The sequence below is a fragment of the Bombina bombina genome, chromosome 3 (genome assembly GCF_027579735.1).
Source record: "Bombina bombina isolate aBomBom1 chromosome 3, aBomBom1.pri, whole genome shotgun sequence".
NCBI classification, from domain to species: domain Eukaryota; kingdom Metazoa; phylum Chordata; class Amphibia; order Anura; family Bombinatoridae; genus Bombina; species Bombina bombina.
Window position 1 is genome coordinate 738437380 of NC_069501.1, and position 24154 is coordinate 738461533.

The 24154-nt window shown below is 36.4% G+C and overlaps 1 protein-coding gene across 1 annotated transcript in view; it reads left to right on the forward strand.

Annotated features, from left to right (window-relative positions):
• ABI3BP (ABI family member 3 binding protein) overlaps positions 1-24154 on the forward strand; it is a 533245-nt gene that overhangs the window by 175178 nt on the left and 333913 nt on the right. Inside the window, exon 4 of the mRNA XM_053707567.1 lies at positions 1389-1533. Within this exon, the coding sequence (XP_053563542.1) occupies positions 1389-1533 (145 nt within the window). The remainder of the gene's footprint in view (positions 1-1388; positions 1534-24154) is intronic.

Below are 24154 nucleotides of genomic sequence, written 5' to 3' on the forward strand. Positions count from 1 at the left end.
TCTCTCACACACACACACAGACGCTGTAACACTATTCCTTTTACACACTAGATTTGTATTATAGATTTTTGTGGTTTCCTTTTAAGGAAGATTTTGAAATACAGAATACAGTATCTAAAAGTAAGCACTGAAGAACAATATACCAATATTTATACAATATAATATTGATATTATATTCATTGTATGTTTAGCATCCCACAAGAAAAAATGGTATCCGAGCAAAATATATTACAATTTAGATGATCTACTAAATTCTATTTTTTTTCAACCAAATTAAATTGATCATATTATACTAGTCCTAAAGCCCGTGCACATGGGCCATTTTTTGTAGTACAGCGGTCCCACCCCTTGCTCTCTCTTCCCCCTCTCTTTTGCTCTCTCTCCTCCTCTCTTTTGCTCTCTCTCCTCCTCTCTTTTGCTCTCTCTCTCCCCTCTCTTTTGCACTCTCTCTCTCCCCCCTCTCTTTTGCTCTCTCTCCCTCTCTTTTGCTCTCTCTCCCCCTTTCTTTTGCTTTCTCTCTCCCACCTATTTTTCTCTCTCTCCCCCCTCTTTTGCTCTCTCTCCCCTCTCTTTTTTGCTCTCTCTCCCGTCTCTTTTTTGCGCTCTCTCTCCCCCTCTCTTTTGCTCTCTCTCCCCCCTCTTCTTTGCTCTCTCTCCCTCTCTCCTTTGCTCTCTCTCCCCCCTCTACTTTGCTCTCTCTCCCCCCTCGACTTTGCTCTCGCTCCCCTCTCTCTTTTGCCCCCTCTATCTCTCCCCACTCTTTGTCCCTCTCAGGCCATGCCCACTCCCGGTCCGACCACGTCCGGCCACGCCCCGTCGACCACACCACCTCACCACACCCACGCCCCTGCAACACCGATCTGATCTGAAGTTGATCCTAAAGGCCAGGTATGTTTGTCCTTGCCCAGTCTCTACTGCGCATGACTGCATCTGACAAACATACCTAGCCTTTTATTATATAGGATTATGTTTTAGAAATAATAAAGGTGCTGAATATTTTACTAAAATAGGCCTAGATCACAAAACTGGTATTAACATTTTTTTAAGTTTAGATCTGGAATGTGCTTCAGTCCTATATTTCCTTTTTGCTACGTGATATCAGTTATGTGATAAATTCTTCTAAGCTATATCAAATATGAGGGTCTATTCACAATAATTAAAAGATGTATGTGACAGGTTCATTCACTTTGCCTTTAACTGGTTTTATATAATCTAAGGTATTTCAAGTCCCTTAGAAAATGTGGTTATTGTGTGGTTTTCAAGTGACTGACCAAGTTCCCATAATACTTTGTATTGGAGAATGAACAAAATTTATGTTAGGGAGGGGTTTTTTTCTAAATAAATTAATGTATATAATTTATATTATGTTTGTTTTTTGTTTACTAAAGAAAAAAATTCAGAAAAGAATTCTGTTCAGAAACCTCTTCAGCTGGTTGTTGGTACCTTGACACCAACCTCAGTGTTCCTCTCATGGGGTATTCTCATAAATCCACAGTTCGACTGGTCTTTCCTAAACAAATGCCCAAATGACAGGTAAGTACATTTTCAATATTTCTCTTCTAGTATCATAACATGATTATTACCATAAATAATGACTTGCAAAATATTACAATACTCTCACAATTATATAAATTAGGTGTTTACACAATTCTAATATAGTTATTGTTTAATGGATAAAGACGGGCATTTATTTTCAGACAAATTTAATGCAACATATTTTTTCCCTATTTGTTTCCTTCGTTCAAAAACGATAAAGAAACAACCTTTAATTGAAAAACAAATAAACCTAATGCATGAAAATTCTACTTTAAGTTTAAGCTGCTGCTTAGATGCACCTCTGCTGTGTTGAAGGTGTTTCTCATAATAAATAGCGAATAAATATATTTTTGTTTACAAAGAAATTCTGAATAACTCCCTTAATGATGTTCTACTAAATATAGACCCAGCATAAAATAATACAATTTCTCAAAATTCATGCTTACATTGTCGGAGTCAATGTGACTCTAAACATTTTTTTGTCCAGAGCTAGTAGTACTGGTATTACTGTTATATCAGATCTTTTGCAAAAATATTGATTTAATTGATACTATCACAGAAGAAAAATCACTTTTCCTTGTATACAAACAATCCTAAACCAAAAATATAAATGTTTAATTATTTTTCTAGATCTCTTAGTTTGGCTACTTGTATAACCCAAAAGACTACACTATAATGTCAAATATTTTTTTGTAATGTTTTGGAGTATTGCAATTTACTGTCTATGATGGAAAGGATGTCTTAAGGGCAAAATAGGAGTGAAAGGAGAGTACAAATGTTTTGAGACAAAAATGATATGCTTTCTAGGATGAAAATGTGACAGAGACAAGAACAAGAGGTGCAGGAGATGCCTCAGAGGGTATCAAGGCTTCTTGTTGCTTACCACTAGGATCTAAAATTCTGTGCTATTAAGGGAGGAATGTATCAAGAGCCTATTGGTATAATTTAATTCCATCAGGTATTGAGGTGTTAGTGTGTGAAGCAAAAGCTTCACACCATTATTACAATTGGAGGTCTATTAACGTCATCAACTCCTTGCAAACTCTCATGACCCTTGCAATTGTCAACTGCTGCCATTTTTCCAACATCAACCCCAACCCTTATATGTCTATTAAATAATGAAATAAAGACACCACACATAAAATTAGTTTTAAATGGACACTGCTTTATTTAACAATATTAAAAGTACATAATAAAACATAAAATGAAAATGCCAGAATACATTTTACCCAGTAAATATCTTAAAATTACTCACCTACAAAACTCAAAACTTTTACCCTAACTTAACCAAAAAGCTAAGAAGCCTGTCCCATTATTTGTTGCTCTGTCATACAAACATAAATAGCACCCTTCTTAGGGTCCCTGTAACCTCTTCCTTTTTTATCTGGCTGTGCAACTTTAAAGGAAGACATTGTGTCTAATGCTAGGCTGATCAATCAATGCAGCTCTGCCAACACCCTGTCTCCTGTAAATCAACCAAAAAAATTGTAATTTGTATTTTTTCTTTCATGATGTCTTTTGAAAGAGAGTCTGATTTTCTGTTTACATTAATATTTTTAAAGTTAAATTCTGTCTAATCTTAAAGACGTTGACCGACATGGTCTATCTGAATGGAACAGAAGGAATACTTTTTTTGTAATACTTTTGCATTTGTGCTTGATAATTAGATACTAATTCTTATGAACTGTCAGCTTTCATTTAAACAAAGTTAAAAAAAATGATGGTCATGTGAAATCTCTCTATAATATAGTAAAGGAACTAGTAAATATAAAACAGAAATAATACTTGTATTGCCTCAACTGAGACAGTGAGCTCATTCTTGAGTGACTTAGCTATCCTGCCTATTCCACTAACATTACTTAATATAGTATGAAACCTTGCCAGACCTCATTATATTAAAACAAACATTTTAAACTGAGTAAGGGGTTCACGCTGTGCAATTACCCTCAAATGTTGCCCTACACTAGAGAATTGTCAATCTTTGGAAATGTCTTTTCTCAATATTCTGAAAATATCCTTATTATTTTAAGGCAAATATTTTTAAAATGTGGTGGTGGGTATATGGTAGAACTGGAACCGATTATAGGGTTTAATCATGACACTATTAATAAATTTAGCAACATTTGGCCTCCAGAAATTTTGTTTCATCATAGAATCCTTACTGCTTTTAAATGGGTTCAGTCCCTTGGTGTTTGTCTTATTTCTCTTCATGACATAGTTTAAAAATGTTTCATAATAAATAGATGGCACTTATGCTAGATCATTTAACACATGTTATCACTTGAGATCATGCTTTTTGTAAATGGTATACAAGCACAAATTTGTACAACTGTAACTACTTTACCATGTTCCTATGTTTTCTTTTGTTGTTTGTGGTTGTATTTTTTAAAATTGGAAATTACATATTTTATTAGAAACACTATTATTAGATATAACTAAGATCCAAACATAAACTCTTAATACATTTTAAAAATTACATAGCATTTTACCTTTGTCGATTTTCACATTGCATAACCATATTTGATTGACTTAAGACAATGGGATATGCTTATAAGAACTTTGAGGTTGCAGTCTGACCTCATTGTAAAGGCAACATTATGTTCATTAAAATTTAAATTCATTAAAGAGATAGTCTAGTCCAAATATGGCATGTAATTTTAAACAATTTTCCAATTTACTTTTATCACCAATTTTGCTTTGTACTCTTGGTATTCTTAGTTGAAAGCTTAACCTAGGAGGTTCATATGCTAATTTCTTAGAGCTTGAAGGCCACCTCTTTTCAGAATGCATTTTAACAGTTTTTCACCACTAGAGGGTGTTAGTTCACGTGTTTCATATAGATAACACTGTGCTCATGCACGTGAAGTTATCTGGGAGCAGGCACTGATTGCAAGTCTGTCAAAAGAACTGAAATAAAGGGGCAGTTTGCAGAGGCTTAGATACAAGATAATCACAGAGGTTAAAAGTATATTAATATAACTGTGTTGGTTATGCAAAACTGGGGAATGGGTTATAAAGGGATTATCTATCTTTTAAAACAATAAAAATTCTGGTGTAGACTGTCCCTTTAAGTCTTGATTCAGCATCATTTTTTAGCTTTTCATTAGTGAACACTCCTGCTATTAAAATAAACAGTTGCCTTAAATACCCAATGCATGAAATCTCACACATGAAATTAGAACTTATTACTAAGTGGTTTAAACAATTACATCTGCAACAACTTCAGAGAAAAAGCTTGAAACTTGGTAAATGTAAAGGTTTGCAAGTGTAGAATATTCGTGTCTGTCTCACTTGATAAAATGAGAGGAATCTCAGAATCCGTTTAAACAGAACAAGGGCGCTCCATGAGCGTGATTAGGGTTTTTTACCTAGACCTTGGACAATCATGTGGCATTCATAAAGACACCATTGTCCCTGGGAAGTATCTCATTCCTCGGTTGTATCTTGCTATTGCAATTCTGATGAGATTGTCTTATTTCTCTTTCATTTTTCTGTATGTTTCAATCTTTCTTTTGGGGAAATATGTTAATTTTGACTATTTTATAGAGGGTGTATTTTTTTTATTTTTGTTTTAAAGATAAGTTTTCATTGTTTATAATGGAGCTGATCTTGCAACTCACTTATTTGACCAGTTACAAATCTTTCTGAATTCTGAAATTTTCAGATTGGGTAAAGTTTTATCAGCAAGATATTAGTGTCACAATTTTTTTTTTTTTAGGAATCAGGGCCATTGGCCTTAATTAACATTATTTGCTCCTGTGTATAAGATCATACTTTTAAATCACTGTTAATTCCATTTGTATGGAAAATAAAAAAATCAACTTTTAGTACAAAATTATAAAAAATCCCATGGTTCACATTCATTAAGAGGGTGGCCAATGAAATTCAGGTTTCAAGTTCTACTCATCCCACATCCTTCTGGTCTCACTGGATTTATTTAGAAAGCAGAGCAACTATTAAATTTATATGTGGCCTCTCCAAGCAACTTAAACACAATGAGATTTAAAAAAAAACAAAAAAAACACAGAAACACAACCGACTGTGAAAATAATCTACTACAGGGTTCAAAGGGCTTCAACACTATAAAGTTTCATTCATTTTCATTTATTCTGAAGAGCAGTGGTCTAGAATTAGAACAAAATCAGATTCAATAATGCTATTCTAAGAACATTTACACATTTATCTATTATTTCCTTAGATTACAAGTGTTGATACTAGAGAGGCTGTAGAGACTGGAAATACTAAAAGTTAATCTGGCACATTTTCTTTTTCCAATATCTAGCTTGCAGCAACATAGCAACAAAACCAGTAACTTTTCTAGAGTTTTTAAGACATAATTCCCAATGTAAGTGGCTTATGCCTAAGTTAGCAATATAATTAACAAGGATTTTATGGAACATAGAGACATAAGTAAAACTGATCAAATGAGGAATCAGTTGCATTCCTAAAAGTAGAATGTACTTATTGGGTTTAAATAGAGATTTATTTATTTTTAAAAATGTATACAGTGTTAAAGGGACCTGGAAGCTAAACTTTTATGATTCAGATAGAGAGTAAAATGTATATAAAAAAAAAAATTACGAGTGGAACGTTATCTTAATGTGCGCCTGTAAAGTGGCAAATTTGCCCATTTATGGCCGCACGTTAAATAACCAGTCATTACAAGAGATGTACCTGTTGAGACAAATATTGCTGCTACCCTCCTCACAACCTACATTTCACTGATTTGAACATATCAATCTGGTGTTGATGTGTCCAAATCAATGTGCAGCCTACTCCCACTAGCATGCCCCACTAACTCACCCTGAACACCTATACCTATGTCACTTCTAAGCTACACTCCCCCTGTTCCACCTCGCTACCTCCACTGACTGCCTATGTCAGCACTAACCTACACTCCCCGGAGGGTTGGCAAAACATTGCCGGCCTAGCAGGGCTCCTGGAACTGAGTGCCTGACCTACTTTAATCACCTAACCACATGTATGTGGGGTGGTTAGGTGATTAAAGCCTAAACCACCACCTCCCAACGCAAACTATAACTACACTATCACCTAACCCCCCTCTAAACTAAACCCCCTAAGTTACATGAAAACCAAAATCTAAGTTTCAATAAAAAAAATCTAAGTTATAGAAAATAAAAAAAATACAGTATCCAAAATAAAAAACACACCATTGTACCTAACACTAATCTACATGCTCCATAAAATAAAAAAAAACACCCAAAACAAAAATGGGCCTCTTGTAGGGCATTGCCCTAAATATATTTCAGCTCTTTTAAAAATAAAAACAACTACAAAACCCCCCTCTATAATACAAGTAACCCCCACCCAAAAAAAATCTACCTAAAAAATAAAGGTTACAATAAAAAAGGCTATTCTTAAAAATAACTAACCCCAAAGGTTGTACTCACTGTTCAAAAATCCGACTCCTCTTGATCTAACGTTCAGCCCTCTTCATCCCGGATCCAGGTTCCGGGGGCCCATCTTTGCAGAGGCAGACTTTGGCGGCCCCTTCCACCACTTCTGCTCTGCAATGTTCATCTACGTCTCTACTTCGGGGCCCTCTTCATTCCGGTTCCTGGCACCGGGGGCCCATCTTCGCCCACGGCAGAGGCCTCTTCCGCTACTTCCGCTCAGCATCTTCTTTTCTTTGGTTCTCTTCCACAAGACCTGATCTTCATGCGGTCACGGCGCACACTGAATATCCAGAAGCGCGGACCCCCTTTATATAGGGAAACTGCTTCATCCCAATTGGCTGATTTTAAATCAGTTAATCCCTATTGATTTTAATCAGCCAATAGCAAGAAACAAAAGGATAATTAGAATTTAAAATGAAAAACTTTAAAATCAGCCAATCGGGATGAAGTGGTACCCCTATATAAAAAGGTTCCTTCCTTCTGGAAATTCAGTGTACAGCGGTGACCACATGAAGAGCAGGACTTGTGGAAGAGAGCCGAAGAAAAGAAGCTGTGAAGCAGAGGCAGTGGAAGAGGCCGCCAAAGTACACCTACACTGCTGCGAAGATTGTCCCCTGGCACCAGAAGCTAGAATAAAGAGGACCCCGATGTGGATGAAAATTGCGGAGCGGAGGTAGCGAAGATGGGTCCCCTGGCACCTGGAGACGGGATGAAGGAGGCCCAATGATGGATCAAGAGGACCCAGATTTTTTGATCGGTGAGTACAACCTTTGAGGTTAGTTAGGGCTTTTTTGGGGTGGGTTTTTTATTTTTAAGAATAGGCTTTTTTATTTAAACTTTTATTTTCTAGGATGGGTTTTTTAGGTAGATTTTGTTATTTTGGGGAGTGGTGGGTCACTTGTATTATAGAGGGGGTTGTTTGTAATTGTTTTTAATTGTAAAAGAGCTGAAATACCTTTAGGGCAATTACCTATAAAAGGCCCTCTTAAGGGCAATTGTTATTTATTTTAGTGTTAGGGTTTAGGTTAACTTTGATGTTTTCTTTGTTTTTAAAGTAACTTAGGAGGTTTAGTTTAGAGGGGGGTTAGGTTGAGTAGGGGTTGTGGTGATTTAGGGTTAATAGTGTAGGGCACTTGCAGTGGGCTAGTGGCAGTATTAGGGTTAATAGGATATATACTTGTGGTGGTATATGGTGGTTTAGGGGTTAATATGATACTATACATTGCCAATATGGGTGCCGATGCTGGGTGTTATATTTAGCCAGCATCGCCGATCAATGGCATGTATAGTAAATGCCTCTCAGAGATGCTGCTATGCCAGGAGCTTAGAATATTTTCACAGGCTCGCTTGACATAGGGGCAGATCCCTTGAAATATTTTGCCGCCTTGTAGCACTTTCGATCATCGGGACCTCAGTCTTAAAATGGACACAACACTGAAAATGTTTAATTTTTGATTCAGGTAGAGCGTGCAATTTTAAACAACTTTCCAGTTTACTTCCATTATCAAATTGTCTTTGTTCTTTTGTTATCTTTTGCTGAAAAGCAGGAAGATAAGCTCAGGAACGTCCACTATATGGCATCAGTTTTGAAAGAATTTTCAAAAACACTAGATGGAAGAATATTTTCCTGTTATGAAGTGCTCCAAACATGTGCACGCTACCTACCTAGGTATCTCTTCAACAGAGAATAACATGAGAATGAATCAAATTTGATAATAGAAGTAAATTGGAAACATTTTTATTATATTTTTTTAAAACTGTATGCTCTGAATCACAAAAACATTTGGGTTTCATGTCCCTTTAAACCTGGAATCCTTTTTATCTCATCAGCCTTCTATTTTTCATTAGGGTAGCTGCAAAATGTACGAAAATCAACATTACATACTTGAACTTTTTTCTGTTTATCTGCTGCATCCTTCTATAAAGACATTTGTCAGTGGTTATGGTATTGGACAGCTCTAAAAAAATTTTGAATTAAACAATGCAGATTTTGCTTACATTCTGAGTTTACCTCATGTTCACACACAGTTAGACAGATCACACTAACGCTACAATACGTGTTTTTGCTTGAATTATAATTTTTTATTTTATAGATTTTAGTTAAAAACATCACTGCCTAACTGATTAGGTTTCTTACTGAATTTACCAAACAAGCGCACATCATTCATTGAGCTAAGTATAAACACTGTATGGTTTACTGTTTAGTTGCTAGGGAATTCCTAGACTTTTTAGACCATGAATCTTACAGTTTTCCATAGGTGTATGTACTTTATATATTGCATGTTTATTTAGCATACTGAGCAAACAATATTTTCAATCATAGTTTCTGGCATATCTCAGCATTTGTGTTTTTTAGACAGTTTATTGGTTCCTACAAAGAATTAAGGAATCGTATGTCTATGTGACAGGAAGCAGACATAGAACATTCCTAACATGTCAAAGTCTTGCTTTACATTATTGTAGACTGGAAATAGTGATCAAACTGGGTTTCTGGACATTCATCACAGCCTACAAATGTCTATCTATAATCTTCAAACCAGCCTTGTTTACATTGTGTTCCTTGTCAAAATGAGAAGTGGAAATGATGAATAGTTGAACAGACCATCTTGTCAAAAGTGAAGAAATCACGAGCTGAATGACAGGTGCCTTTAGGCTGTTTGGGTAAATAGTTTTATCAGTGCAGCCATCATGGGTACATGTTGATAAATCAATTGATATGTTGACATATATTTTTTACCACAATGAGTCTGATTTCATTGAAATAGTAGTTGAGACATAATCACTGAGAGTGTCTGGAGCCCCAAGACTTATATGTGACTAGTCTGTCGGAGCTTATACTTAAAATGTCATCTTTAGTAATAATATAATAAAATGAAGCATATAATTCATGTGTACAGTTGTCTAACTGCCTAACATTAGTCCCTCAGTGCAAAGCAGATTTATCTGCTCTAAAGGGGGAAGAGCAGGTAACAGGTCTATTCTGTGAATATTCATCTTGAGGAGTATATGATGCAAGTATATTTAGGGACAGTCTAGTCAAAATTAAACTTTCAGGATTCAGATAGGGTATGCAATTTTAAACAACTTTCAAATTTATTTGTATTATCAAATTTGCTTTGTTCTCTTTTTTTTAAACATAATTTTTATTGAGTTTCATAATTATACAGAAATGTTCCAAAAACAACATCAATCAAATGAGCTATTGCATATAACATTTGTTAATTTGACAATAACATACTTGCAGTTGGGAAATATCACTACGTTTCCAGGAAAAGGAAAAAAAGAAGAAGAAGAAAAAAAAAAAAAAAGGGGGAAACCAATAATGAATAAAATATCTTCACTCTCCCCTCCTCACCAAGTGCCTAGTAACACTAAATCGGTATTTCTAAAAGGGAATATTAGATATTCAATTTCAGAGGGCGGGAAAATCTTGATAAATTTTGCCCATTTATCGAAAAAGACTTTTATTTCCCTTTCTAAGTTTAGATCTGTAGCTTTCTGTTCGATTAAGTATTGTTTTCTAAGATAATTTTTAACTTCAGTAATTGATGGTATTATCCTGCTTTTCCAGTTTTTGAATATTAAATTTCTGGCTGCAAGGATGACTAAGTTTACAATTTTAAAGTCCGTAAAATTGTTATTCTTATCAACCAAAAAGATAGCGTGGAACAGTGTTATTTTAAAAGGGATAACTTTTAATGTTTTGTTTAACCAGTATTCTAGTTTATACCAGAATTGTGTAATTCTTGGGCAATCCCATATCATATGGACTAGGTCCGCTGCAGGTAAGCTGCATTTAGGGTACTTATTGAAATTCATGTTATACCATCTGTAACCCCTCTCTGGAGTGTAGTATGTTTGATATATAAGTTTTAAATGTGACTCTCTCCAGGTCTCGGCCATGGTTGTTTCCAGCGCTAATTGAATTGACCTGGACACTTGTAGTTCACTGTTTATATTAACCTGGTTAACCCATTTCTGAGCTATTCTCATTAAATTCTCATCTCCTTTATAAGAGACAAGGAGATTATACCAAGGAGCTATAGAAAAATGTCCTGCTTTATTCAGTGATATCCAATTGTCCAGCTTGCCCAATTTCCATTTCCACTTGTATTTATTGATTAATTGCCAAGCATAATGCCTGGTTTGTAGATACATAAAGAATTCCTGGTTATTTAAACTAAATTCCAATTTCAATTCCTCTAACGACTTGATGACTCCTGACTCTTGCTTAAAGAACTGCAAGATCTATATTAGTCCTTGATTATGCCAGCATAGTAATATTTGGTCATGTGTTCCCTCCTGAAACTCTGGGTTCCCTAAAAAAGTTTGATGAGTTGGTATTTGAGTGTTTACCTGGATATGGGAACCAATTTTTCCCCAAGCTATAAGTACCGTGTAGATAGTCTTCAAGTCTTTTATTCGTTTAGGTACTTGTTGGAGGGAGATATGCAGAAGGGATACTGGGGAAAGCGGCTTTGTCACGCTTTGATCAAGATCATAGTCGGTAAAGTGGTTTGATTCTGAGATCCAGTCTGCCGCAATGTGCCCAAGAAAAGCCAAATTGTACAAAAATAGATCAGGAAGGGCCATTCCACCTTTTTTGTTTAGGGAGCGTTAATCTCTTCAGGGAGATTCTGGGTTTCTTAGCTTGCCAAATAAAATGGCGGAGGGCTGTGTTAAACTTCTTGACATCATATGCTTTTAATATTAAAGGAAGATTTTGAAACAAATAACATATTTTTGGCAATAAAACCATTTTAAACAGCGATATTCATCCCGCTATTGAGAGAGGCCAATTCCTCATTTGTTGTAGTGCTTGGTGGAGAATGGGGGTGAAGTTTAATGAGTACCATTCTAGCGGGTTTGCTGAAATGATAACCCCAAGGTATCTAAATGATTTGGAGACTATTTTGAATGGATTATCAAACAAAGAGTTATTTTTTACCCTTAGCCACAACATTTCTGATTAAGTGCTATTCATTTTATAGCCGGAAAAGAGGCCAAAGGTGTCGATTATGTTTAATAGCTTAGGGATATTCTTATTAGTATTTGCTATGTAAACCAGCAGATCATCAGCATACAGCGCCACTTTAGCCTCTTTCTTACCGATTGAAATACCCTCGATTTTTTGCCTTATCTTTATAGCTAACGGCTCTATTGCTAGATCAAAAAGCAAGGGCGACAGTGGGCACCCTTGTCTTGTGCCTTTTTCTAACTTGATTTTGCCTGAAACCTGACCATGAATAACTAAACTTGTAGATGCTTGTGTACAGATATTTTTGACTAGATTAAGGAAATTGTTTGACAGACCGAACCTGCTTAATGTATCAAATAAATGTTGATGATTAACCCTATCAAAAGCTTTTTCAGCATCTATTGCAACTACTGCTGCATCTGGGTATGAGGTTTGAAATTTATCCTCAGAGATTTTAAAATAATCAACAATCAAAAGAAGTTGCCTAATCTTAGCAGCTGAGCTGCGATTATGCAAGAACCCCGCTTGATCATTGTGAATGATCTCGGGTAGACCCTTTTGCAACCTCCTGGCTAAAATGGATGTAAAAATTTTATAGTCAGAGTTTAGCAATGCAATGGGTCTGTATGATTCTCTTTTTTGCGGACTCTTTCCAGGTTTTAAAATAAAGATGGTGTGTGATTCTAAGAAATTGGGCGGGATTTGACTATTTTCACAAAAATAAAAGTTAAACAGTCTTGTAAGATACGGAACAATTGTCTCATCTAAGCTTTTATAGAATTCATTGGGAATTGCATCTGGGCCTGGTGCTTTCTCCATCTTTAACTCACGTATTGACTGCGAGACTTCTAATTCAGATATTGGGGCATTTAAATTAGTTATAAACTCAGCTTTGCCTTTCATGATAGGGAGGTTATCCCAGAATCTCTCCTGTGCTTCTTTATCTAAAGACGACGGGACATAAATATCTTTATAATATTGAAGAAATGAGTCTAAGATTTCTTCTGTTGAAGTTAAGCGATTATTTTCAACTTGCAGGCATTCAATTGTATTTGATTGTCTGGAATTTTTTACCAGTCTCGAGAGCATTTTGCCTGCCTTATTGCCATATTTATACAGATTAGATTGATATTTTAATTCTGATTGCACCGTTTGTGTAGTGATATATGAATCGCATTCCTTTTTTACTCTAATGTATTCATTCCAGTTACCCTTGCTAGGGGCACTCAAATAGCTGTTATATGCAATAGTCACTGAGGCTATTAATTGACTTTCCTTCTGTTTAGATTCTCGATAAAGTTTAGCTATGTATGCTATGATTTCACCCTTCAAGACCGCTTTTGCTGTCTCCCACAGAGTCGAGGGGCTAGAGACAGAGCCTTCATTTAGCCTAAAGAACTCCTCCAATTTGGTTTTTAGCAACTCTTTAAATTTTATATTATTGCTAAGATGTTTTGGGTAAAAGAAGTGTGAACCACCTAGGTTCTTCCTCTGGGTTGGAATATCCAACATTATTGGGGCGTGATCCAAAATACAGATTTCTGCTATGCTAGCTTTAGGTCCTACTTGAAAGCATCTGTCATTTATTAACATCAAGTCTATCCTGGAGAGACTCTTGGTGGCTCTCGAGTGGCATGAATATGCCTTGCCATCAGGGTTCTGGACCCTCCATATATCCCTTACTGCTAAAGTTTGATAGATATTATTAAATAGCTTCATTTCAAGGTTATCTTTTTTTGTTTTTCTGGTTACGCCTCTATATCTATATCTATCCAAAGAGAAACAGGGAGCCATGTTGAAATCGCCAGCTATAATTAATTGACCCTCAGTGACCTGAAGAAGTTGCGCTTGGAGAGTATCCCAGAATTGATAATCAATAACATTAGGAGCGTAGAGGTTACAGATGGTATAAACTGAACCCTGAGTTTTTATTTTTAAAATCAGATATCTGCTACCCGGGTCTATAATGGTAAGTAATTTTTCATAGACTAACTTTTTCCCTAGGAGAATAGCAACTCCTTTCTTCCTGTTTAACAAGGGCGCAAAAAGTGCCTCCGCTACCCAAGAATATTTTAACTTTGTTGATTCCTCTGTGTTCAAATGTGTTTCTTGGAGAAGTGCTACTGTAGTGTTTAATTTCTGAAGGTGAGAGAGAATAGTCTTTCGCTTAATCGGCGAGGTTATACCCCCTATATTCCATGATGTGATTCTGATCGTATAGTTCCTAACCAAGTGTGGTCAATGGATCCAGGCATTAAAAGGAAAGGGGAGTTAACCCTGGGGGGATAGCAGAGAATAAGCATTGGGGAGAGGAGAGAGAGAAGAAAGAAAGAAGAAAAAAAAAGGGACAGGAAAAAAACTTGCATACAAATCAATATAAAAAAACAATAAAAAGACATTTTTAATTACAATAAAATCAAGTCAGCAATCATGATATTAATATTTGAACCCATATTCTGCTAATTTTTTCACTGCTTCTTCAGTGGAGTCAAAAAAATAGGTTTGCTCCTTATAACTTATCTTGAGTCTAGCAGGATATACAACAGTAGCTTGCCAACCTTCTTTAATCAATTTTCCACAAATTGGGGTGAGCTCTCTCCTCTTCCTGGAGGTCTCTATTGAGAAGTCCTGGAAGAGGAGGATTTTATTACCTTCATACATTATTGGTTGATTTTTCCGATAGTGCTGTAGGTACAGCATTTTATCTTGAAAGTTTAAGAACCTTGTTATAATTGGCCTGGGTCTATTTGTATTAGATGGGTTTTCTGTAGCTCTCCCCAAGCGGTGGACTCTTTCAATCAAAATAGGTGGATAATTTGGAGGAATTTTTAACAATGTGGGTAGTATTTTGGTCATGATATTCATGAGGTCTTCTTGTTTAAAAGGATCAGGAAATCCAATTATTCTAAGATTATTCCTCCTGGACCTATTTTCTAGGTCGTCGATCTTTACCTGGAGTTTCATGATCTCATTTTGATTACTTTCTACCATGGGAATATATGTATTTGTAGTGTCTTCTAGATCGGAAACACGCTGCTCGATTTCCTGTAATCTTGCAGAAAATTGTCTAATTTCTGCTGTAAGGGATATAAGATCCTGTTTGATTTAATTCCTTAATGAATCGAATTTTGGGGAGATAGCTTCTAGGATGCTAACTACCAGATCTTGGTTGTCTTGTGTTGCTATGGTCTTTTGAGCTTTTAAAGGAGTGCCTTCACTGATGTTTTCAGTTAAAACATCCGATGGATTCTTGTTCCTGCGTTCCCTATTCTTGGTTGCCATGCCTGGATTGTGTTTGGGAGTGATAAATTTATCCATAAAGTGAAAGTAATAGTCAAGTGCCTTGTGTAGTGAGAATCAAGCCCCAAGTTGGGGTAAAGTGAAGCGTGGGAGAAAAGAAAAAAGAAAAAAAAAGTGGGGGGGTGTTATCAAGATAGTCCGAGTGACGAGAACCCCTGTGAAGGTGACAGTGCTCGAGTGAACTGAGATAATGAAAACAAAATGTGATTAAATTAGTAAAAAGACCAGGAGATGGTGATTAGAAAGGGTAGTAAATAAACCAGCGCCGAACAATGCAGACCCCTCATGAATTTCAAAGGCTTTTTGACGTGATTCACCTATCTTAGAACCGCGTTATCAAAAATAAAAGTAAATTTCAAGTTGTTTCTCCTATGTTACTCTTCAGGAGAGTTTATTTATTTATTTATTTTTTTTTCTTCTTCCCCTTCCCCTCTTCCCTCCCTCTCTCCTCCCTCTTCCCCCTCCTTTAAGAAAAGCTCTATGCGATAAATCTCCTTTCGGTGCACACTCTAAACTTGTTTATAAGATTAGCTCTTTAAGTTTGACCTTGTGTGCTCTACCCCCAAAACCTAGTGGGATAATTTTATCTGAGAGCTATGAGCCTTCCCTGTCTATTTTTCGATTTAGATCTGTATAGATCATTCAGAATTTTTATTCATATTTGGACAGTCTGGTACTGCTTGCGTGTGTATGAATCACTGTGTATACCAGTATCATTAAATTAAATACAACTTGAATAATGCTGAGTCTTACACTTAATGTACTATATTCATAAGTAAGAGTGCTAGCTGCCTCTATGAACTCTTCCTGTCTAGGGTCACATAAATTAAATCTACCTGCTAATTTTCTCTCTTCTAGGGAGCTTGAACAGTTGAGGGTTTTACCCTCTGGATAGACCTGTATTTTATCAAGAGTATGAACTTGTATCGGATGGTCCTTTGCTTGGTTAGAGGGATCAGGATTAATAAAGATCTCTTTTAAGCCAAGTTTTATAGGGGAGTGAATATTATAGAAAAACGTTGAATCAGTCGTTCTGAAAATATACCCTTTGATCTACATGCAGATCTCTTATATAGCTTGCATTCAATTATATCTATCAAGAACAAAATTAACAATAAACTACAACACAATCAACCCCCTGATCCCTTTGCCTTATAGGATCTTTTTTCTGACCCGTATGGGGTTTAGCTGAATAACTTCTAAGAGAAGAAATTTGAAAAAACAGAATAAACATAAAAAAGGAAGGAACAACCATTAGGTATAGCACAAATGCTAAAGATAAAGGGTGTAAGATTTGCCACTGGGTGTAAGGAAAAATGAATTCTATTGCCAGATAATACTTAAGTTCAGTTCATGAGATCTTGTGAATTTAGTTAATCTTGTGAATTTAGTTAATCTTGTGAATTTAGTTAATCTTTTCAAGTTGTCTCAAGACTGTTTTTCTCTTTTCTTCCCTTTGAATCTTGCCCTTCTCTTTTCCTCGCCTCTCTTATATCTTCTCCTTTTCTCCTGTGTTCCCCTCAAACTCCGTTAACTGAGGGTTCCCGTTACGGGGATAAAGGTGCAGTCAATGGGTGTCAGCTAAGTTATGAAAAAGATTACCCCTTAGAAAGATTTTTAACCATCTTCAAGCGTTTTACTTTTAGGGGCCCTTTCCCCCAATAAGTTCTTGCTTGGTTATTTCTTTTTCTCTCTCCTTTCCCCCTCAGAGCGGTTAAAGCCGTTAACTAACACTCACCCCTCCAGCGAAGTGTCCTCTCAGGGATCCAGTCTTTTCTGGCGAGATATGGTGCAGAGAACGAAATATGCCTTTGCGCTGCTACTCCGATGTAGCCCCCATCGGATTTGCCGGGATCTAGAATTATGTGTTCGAAGACGCTGACCTCCCTTCGTTGCAGCTGTTTAACTCTAGCGTGCTCTCTCTCTCAACACTACGGTCTGCGAACACTGACTCCTCCTCGCAACATCGGTGGGGAGGCAAGTCAGTCGACAGGAGAGGTCAATCCGTGTCAGCGTCCCTCCGTAGGAGCACGAATCTGGCAGCTCCCCACTCGCAGCACCGGTGGGCGGGGAGCGCGAATCTAGTGAGCGGGCATGCAGCGTTTACTGCAGGTACGGTAGATGCTGGAAGGATCCCAGTCTGATTGAAGGGGGTGAGTGTCGAACAGCTAGCGATAGTCCCCAATAGCGGTTAGTAGGAGGCTTTGGCTGTCTACCCCTCTCACAGACCAAGCTGAGGGGGGGGAATCCTCCTGATAAGGTCTTTAAACCATAAAGGGAGCCTAGTGAGTCAGCCTTCTGTCCCAGGCTCCGGGTGCAAAGTTCTTCCTCAGCGCTGAAGTTATTTGCGCTGTGAGAGGTATCACCAGATTTTGAACCAGCAAGGGTGACTGCGGCTAACTTCTCCCCCCTTGACAGAGGGGAATCCTGGCGCGAACAACCACCACTAGGAAAGCTGCAGGGGAACAGTGCCTGCTGCTTGTACACAGACTCCTCCTCTTCCTCTCTCCAAGCTTGCTTTGTTCTCTTGGTATTCTTTGTTGAAAGCTAAACCTAGGTAGGCTCCTATGCTAATTTCTAAGCTGTTGAACTGCCTCTTATCTCAGTGCTTTTTGAAAGTTAGACACTGCTAGTTTATGTGTGTCATATAGATAACATTATGCTCACTCCCATGGAGTTAGTTAAGAGTCAGCACTGATTGGCTAAAATACAGACCTGTTAAAAGATCTGAGATAAGGGGGTAGTCTGCAGAGGCTTAGAAACAAGGTAATCACAGAGGTAAAAAGTGTAGTTGTCTAACAGTGTTGGTTATGCAAAACTGGGGAATAGGTAATAAAGGGATTATTTTTTAAAACAATACAAATTCTGGAGTAGACTTTCTCTTTAAAGGGACAGTAAAGTCAAAATAAAATGTTCATTTTTAAGATAGAGCATGCAATTTTTAACAAATTTCCAATTTAGTTCTTTTATTAAATTTGCTTTGTCCTCTTGGTATCCTTTGTTAAAAAATAAACCTAGGTAGGCTGATAGGAGTTTAGTAGTGTACAGGTGTCTTTAGTATTTTGTAGCTGCAGTGTTTGCAACTATGTATAACATTGATATAAATATTGTTTCAAATACTGCTGCTAAATGGCTAAAGACACATGGACGCCCCTGAACTCACCTAGGAGTACTCTTTAGCAAAGGATATCAAGAAAACTAAGCAAAATTGCTAATAGAAGTAAATTGGAACGTTGTTTAAAATTTCATTCAATCCATTTAACTTTAATTTTAACTTTACTGTCCTTTTAAAGTAAAAATTTCAAATTAATAATATTAAACTCCTTTGTTTAAACTGAAAATGGCAATTTTTGTCTTAAAAAATGTAGGTTAATTACTCTACAGTATATTACCTATTTCATATTAGAAGTGGCCTCCTCTGTGTTAGTGTGTCATTGGCTCCTTGCTAATGTGGAAATGCCTCTGTGAACAGCTTAGGATATATATATATATATATATATATATATATATATATATATATATATATATATATATATATATATATATATATATATATATATATATATACATATATATATATATATATATATATATATATATATATATATATATATATATATATATACTGAAAAAATAAGATATATAACCAATTTTGTATATGTATAGTTTCAGTTTTATTCCACCTCTGGCAGCTAAAATTATACACACACAGATACATATGAGTTTGGTACCACTGTTTCACCCAGTCTGACTGGTTTGGTTATAGTGTTTTTTACATTTCAACATTGAAATAATATTTGGGATTACAAGATATTTGAACTGATTTATTACATTTGCCTTAGCATGGTGTTGAGGCTAAAGATGTAAAATCAATCAACAAAGGCATAGTATTATACACAGGTATTCCTCTTTTACAATTTACATCCTAATTTTTGTTATTTCTGTCTTTCTTGTTAAGGCATAACTAGAGATCTGAGATAGAAAAAAATACAGCTTATGAAAAACACGTTTCTTGAACTTTATAATAGCCTTAACTGATTAAAAAGTAAATCACTCACAGACTAAAATAACAAATGGGTTTCAGACATCTAGATAACTGATAGAAGATAACCGAAAAGATACTGATTTCAGTTATATGGAAAAAAGATTATGAATTAGAATTCCCTTGTTATTTTCCTATATTCCTCTATGTACTGTAGTCTATCTGGGAACAGGGCCGGATTTACCATTAGGCAGAGTAGGCATGTGCCTAAAGGCACCTTCCATAGAGGGGCACCTTTCTCTTTGCTCCATATGCCTTTTCTGCCCACCTCTGCAGCTCTGCCCTCACTCACAATAGTAGATAACTTTGCCCTAAACAAAGATGGCCGCCAAGCTAGCCGGTCTGGTCTGTTTCTCCAGTGAATGCAGAAAGAGCAGCCAGAGGGGCCTGAGAGTAAGTGTGTGGGGGTTGGTTCTTTTATAGGGAGTGACAGTGAGTGACTATTTGTGCGCTATTACAGAGCGCTCTGAGTGCACAGTGGGAATGTATCAGCTGCAGCAGCAGTGGCTGTCAAAACCAAAATGACAAATTGTACAGTCAGAGGGCGCTGTTTCATATAAAATACCATAGGTATGAATATTATTGCTAAAATGTCAGGGCTGTTGCACAGGATGAACACACTTTAAAAAAACAACTGACCCTTGGTTGATTGTGCACATTGCAGGCTGGGTCAGCAAAGTTTCTTAATGAAGCCCCAGTCTAGACAATCTGCACTTTTCTTATTTAAATTATATTAAAAAATACTATTCTGACTGGAATCTCATCATACTGTGCAAATACTGTCTGGAGTGTTTTGTTATAGATCAAGGACTTCTTTTTATGTGGCAAAATTAGCAGCTGCTGTAAAAAAAATCATAATTCTATTTTTTTAGGCGGTATCTATAATTTCAAACATGTGAATCCGAGAGCACGTGGGGGACGCTTTAGATTTTGGTGCCTAAAGGCACCTGGGCTGGAAATCCGGCCCTGTCTGGGAAATGTCTACAGCTAGGCAAATATATTCTAAAGTAATTGTTTGCATCTTTTGTTTTAGAACACGTTATACATAGACCCTTGGTGCATTTAAAACAGCTTTTCCTTTTTTTAAATGTGACTCATGAGCAAGAGGCTGGTTTTATGCAGTGCATTGTTAGGATGGGCAGGGTACCTAAACCTAAAGCAGAATTGTAAAGGTAAAATATACAAATTGTTTGGTTTCCAAATTGCATCCTAGATTGACTCTCTAGTATCTACCTCTCTCAGGAAACTTTACAATAATTGCAGGATTTGGACATTTGCAATCTTTTGGAATTCCACTTCATATTAAATTATAAGCAACTTTTGATTATCCTTTGTTTGTGTAGCAAAGTATTGAACAGGAGAGCAAAGATATTTTCATTTATTTTGAACTATAATTTACACCTGTATATTATACACTGAAATAAATATCTCTAAGTGAATTTAATGAGAGAATAAGGAAAAATAATACTACATTCTAGCCTTTAGCACAGGATGCCTATACATATTAATTTGGTATATCTAAAGTAGAATTCATGAAATTGAAACATTTTTTTAGCATTGGCATTTTCAACTCAATATGAAGTATGTCTTAAACAGCATGGGTATATCTGGCATATGTGACAGAAAAGGCCTTATATGTAGTCTTTTGGTTGGAAAGAGGTAAGCTTTCAGCTCCATAGCTATTAAGAATACACTGACTGAATTAAACCTAATAAACAGATCTTTGTGATCAGGGGATTTTGTAAAAGGCATAATAACAGTTAATAATGTTCATTGTAAAATATCAGTCATGCTAATTATCATTTGCATAAATAATTATACAGCATTACTTGGAATCAAAAGCTGCTTGGTCTGATTTTAAAAGATCATTTGTTTATTTTGGGCAAGTTCTCTGAAATTTCTGGTAGCGAAGTGGTTAAAATGTCCACGACACTTTAGGTGGCGGACTGCAATCATCTCAATCCAATTGGATTGAGATGATTGACAGCACCCTCTTGCACGCGATTGGTTGCAATCAATCAGGGGGCAGCATTGCACATTCAATGGGGTTTGCAATGATAAATGCGAGCAGTGTACTGTAGCCCGCTTGCCGAAAGGCTGTAGAGATGTGATTTATGACAGAGAACCTTATTCACCCGCCTTTTGTTAAATGGAGCCCTTTACTGCAAAATTCCTTCAGCTCACAATAGTAAGTGCTTTGTGAACAGTTATCCTTTAGCTTCTGTCCAGCTTCCGGTTGAAAAAAACTATAGCCAATCAGCATCAGCAGTTCTGAGGTTATGCTTTGCTTTACTTTAATTTGATGAGATTTCATAGTAAACTTCCTTAAACTGAGTAGGGAAATAACATGAATGTGCCTGCACATGCCAGATGCATGCTTCCCTGTTTAAAGTCCCTTTATAATAGGATGTGGTTACTGAGGAAAGTTATAGGTAAAATATTTTCTTTTTTTTTGCATAGAGATGTTCAGGTAATATTTTCTAGTCAGCTTTTTACAGTTATGCTGCACCACTTTCAAGTGCTTCAACATGTGGGTATTATGTCCTCTTAAGGGTGCCTACCTTTTAACCACTACTATAGTCTGTATTGCTGAATCTTTGATCTCATAATTCTGTGACTCATTTCATGTTATTTCATAAGCAGCATTGACACTTCTAATATACCATCTGCTACTATTCCATTCCATGTAGTATATTCATCATTTTGATCCATCTCTTTTGCCTTCATCTTACCACTTTATCTATCTATTATAAATATAAGTAGTTCAGTGAAGATTATGAGTGCTACATTCATAGCTCACATATTACATTGTCTACTTAAATGTGCACTTAATATACTATTATACAGAGCAAATGTTCAACATCATTCATTTTTATAGTGGACAGATGGCAATAGGATTAACCACAACTACGATTTGTATTTGTTGTCTGTAACAATATTCTGTCATTCACATTATACAATATGCAAAACTAGTTGTTCCTTATCCTTTATTATAGTAAGGGTCTTTAAAAAAGTTATTTTGATGGCATCTTTCAGACATACTACAAAAAGGTACTATCTCCTCACTAAGTACATAAAGAATCAAGGGTTTTTCACCCAAATAATTCCATCTCTGATGTGTTACTTGGATTGCTGATCTACGACTACTGTATCACCCTCCCCACTCCAACATTTGAACAATCATTCGAAACCTTGAACCTTGGACGTTGGAATCTCTATACGCCTAGCTTGGAGAGTGGAAGGACATTTGATATTGTAACACAGTTATTTATTTGTTTTTTTGTGTTACAACTGTGTATTAGCGCTGCGGAATCTGTTGGCGCTCTACAAATGACCGATAATACTAATAATAATATTATACAACATTAACCTTCTGATGTGTCATCTGGATTATAGATATACAACTGCTGTATCGCCATCCCCACTCTAACATGTGAACCATAGAATTTAGAATCTCTATATGCCTATACAACTATGGAGAATAGATAGATACTTGATTACGTAAAACAGTTAATTCCTTTTCATGCTTTACAAATGTGATTGTATAAAAACAATAAAGAAAAAAAAAAGGTCACCTCCTTTCTGCCTGCAGCAAGGCCTCTCCATTTCATTATCTCTAATTTCTAAATGGATTATTTGTAAGACATTATTTTGGGTTTGGCATTATTCTTTCATGAATATTGCTGTGATGCTGATGCTCTTCAGCACTGCTATCTAGATAGTCACACCCTCAACACACATGAAGTCATTCCAACATATCTTTTTATTACATTAACATTTAAACAATACATCACACCTGTCACATAATCATCTATACATCTGATACCATCAGAGTTGCTTCTGTTCCCAACATATATTATTGTTTTTGTGATGTACAAAGTTAATCAACCGTGCACCAGTCACCAGCATGGCACAGGAAGGGTTAGCTGACCCTTTCCAACCAGTTTGTTAATGTCTAGCCACTGTGGCTTAGTTCAGTGGGTGCAAGGGTTAACAAACCTAGAACTAGAAAAATGTCCAAACTCCCCTTTAATGCCACCCACACTAAATTATCTCTGCTGCCACCAGTTTAAGATCAATATATGGGAAATCCTAAAGAAAAACCCAGACTACAGACTAAATATCCCAAAACACAATTTAGCAAAAATCAATCTTAAACAAAACACAGTATTTTTATTACAAGTCTCTTCAGTAAAGGGTTCACATATTAGACACAGCCAAAACAGGGCCGGATTTCCAGCCCAGGTGCCTGTAGGCACCAAAATCTAAAGAGTCACCCACGTGCTCCCGGGTTCACATGTTTGAAATTATAGATACCACCTAAAACAAAATAGAATTATGATTTTTTTACAGCAGCTGCTTATTTTGCCACATAAAAAGAAGTCCTTGACCTATAACAAAACACTCCAGACAGTATTTGCCCAGTTTGATGAGATTCCAGTCAGAACAGTATTTTTTAATATAATTTATACAAGAAAAGTGCAGGTTGTCTAGACTGGGGCTTCATTAAGAAACTTTGCTGACCCAGCCTGCAATGTGCACAATCAACCAAGGGTCAGTTGTTTTTTTAAAGTGTGTTTATCCTGTGCAACAGCCCTGGCATTTTGCATTTTAGCAATAATATTCATACCTATGGTATTTTATATGAAACAGTGCCCTCTGACTGTACAATTTGTCATTTTGGTTTTGACAGCCACTGCTACTGCAGCTGATACATGCCCACTGTGCACTCAGAGCACTCTGTAAGAGCGCACAAATAGTCACTCAAAAGAACCAACCCCCACACACTTACTCTCAGGCCGCTCTGGATGCTCTTTCTGCATTCACTGGAGAAACAGACCAGACCTGCCAGCTTGGCAGCCATATTTGTTTAGGGCAAAG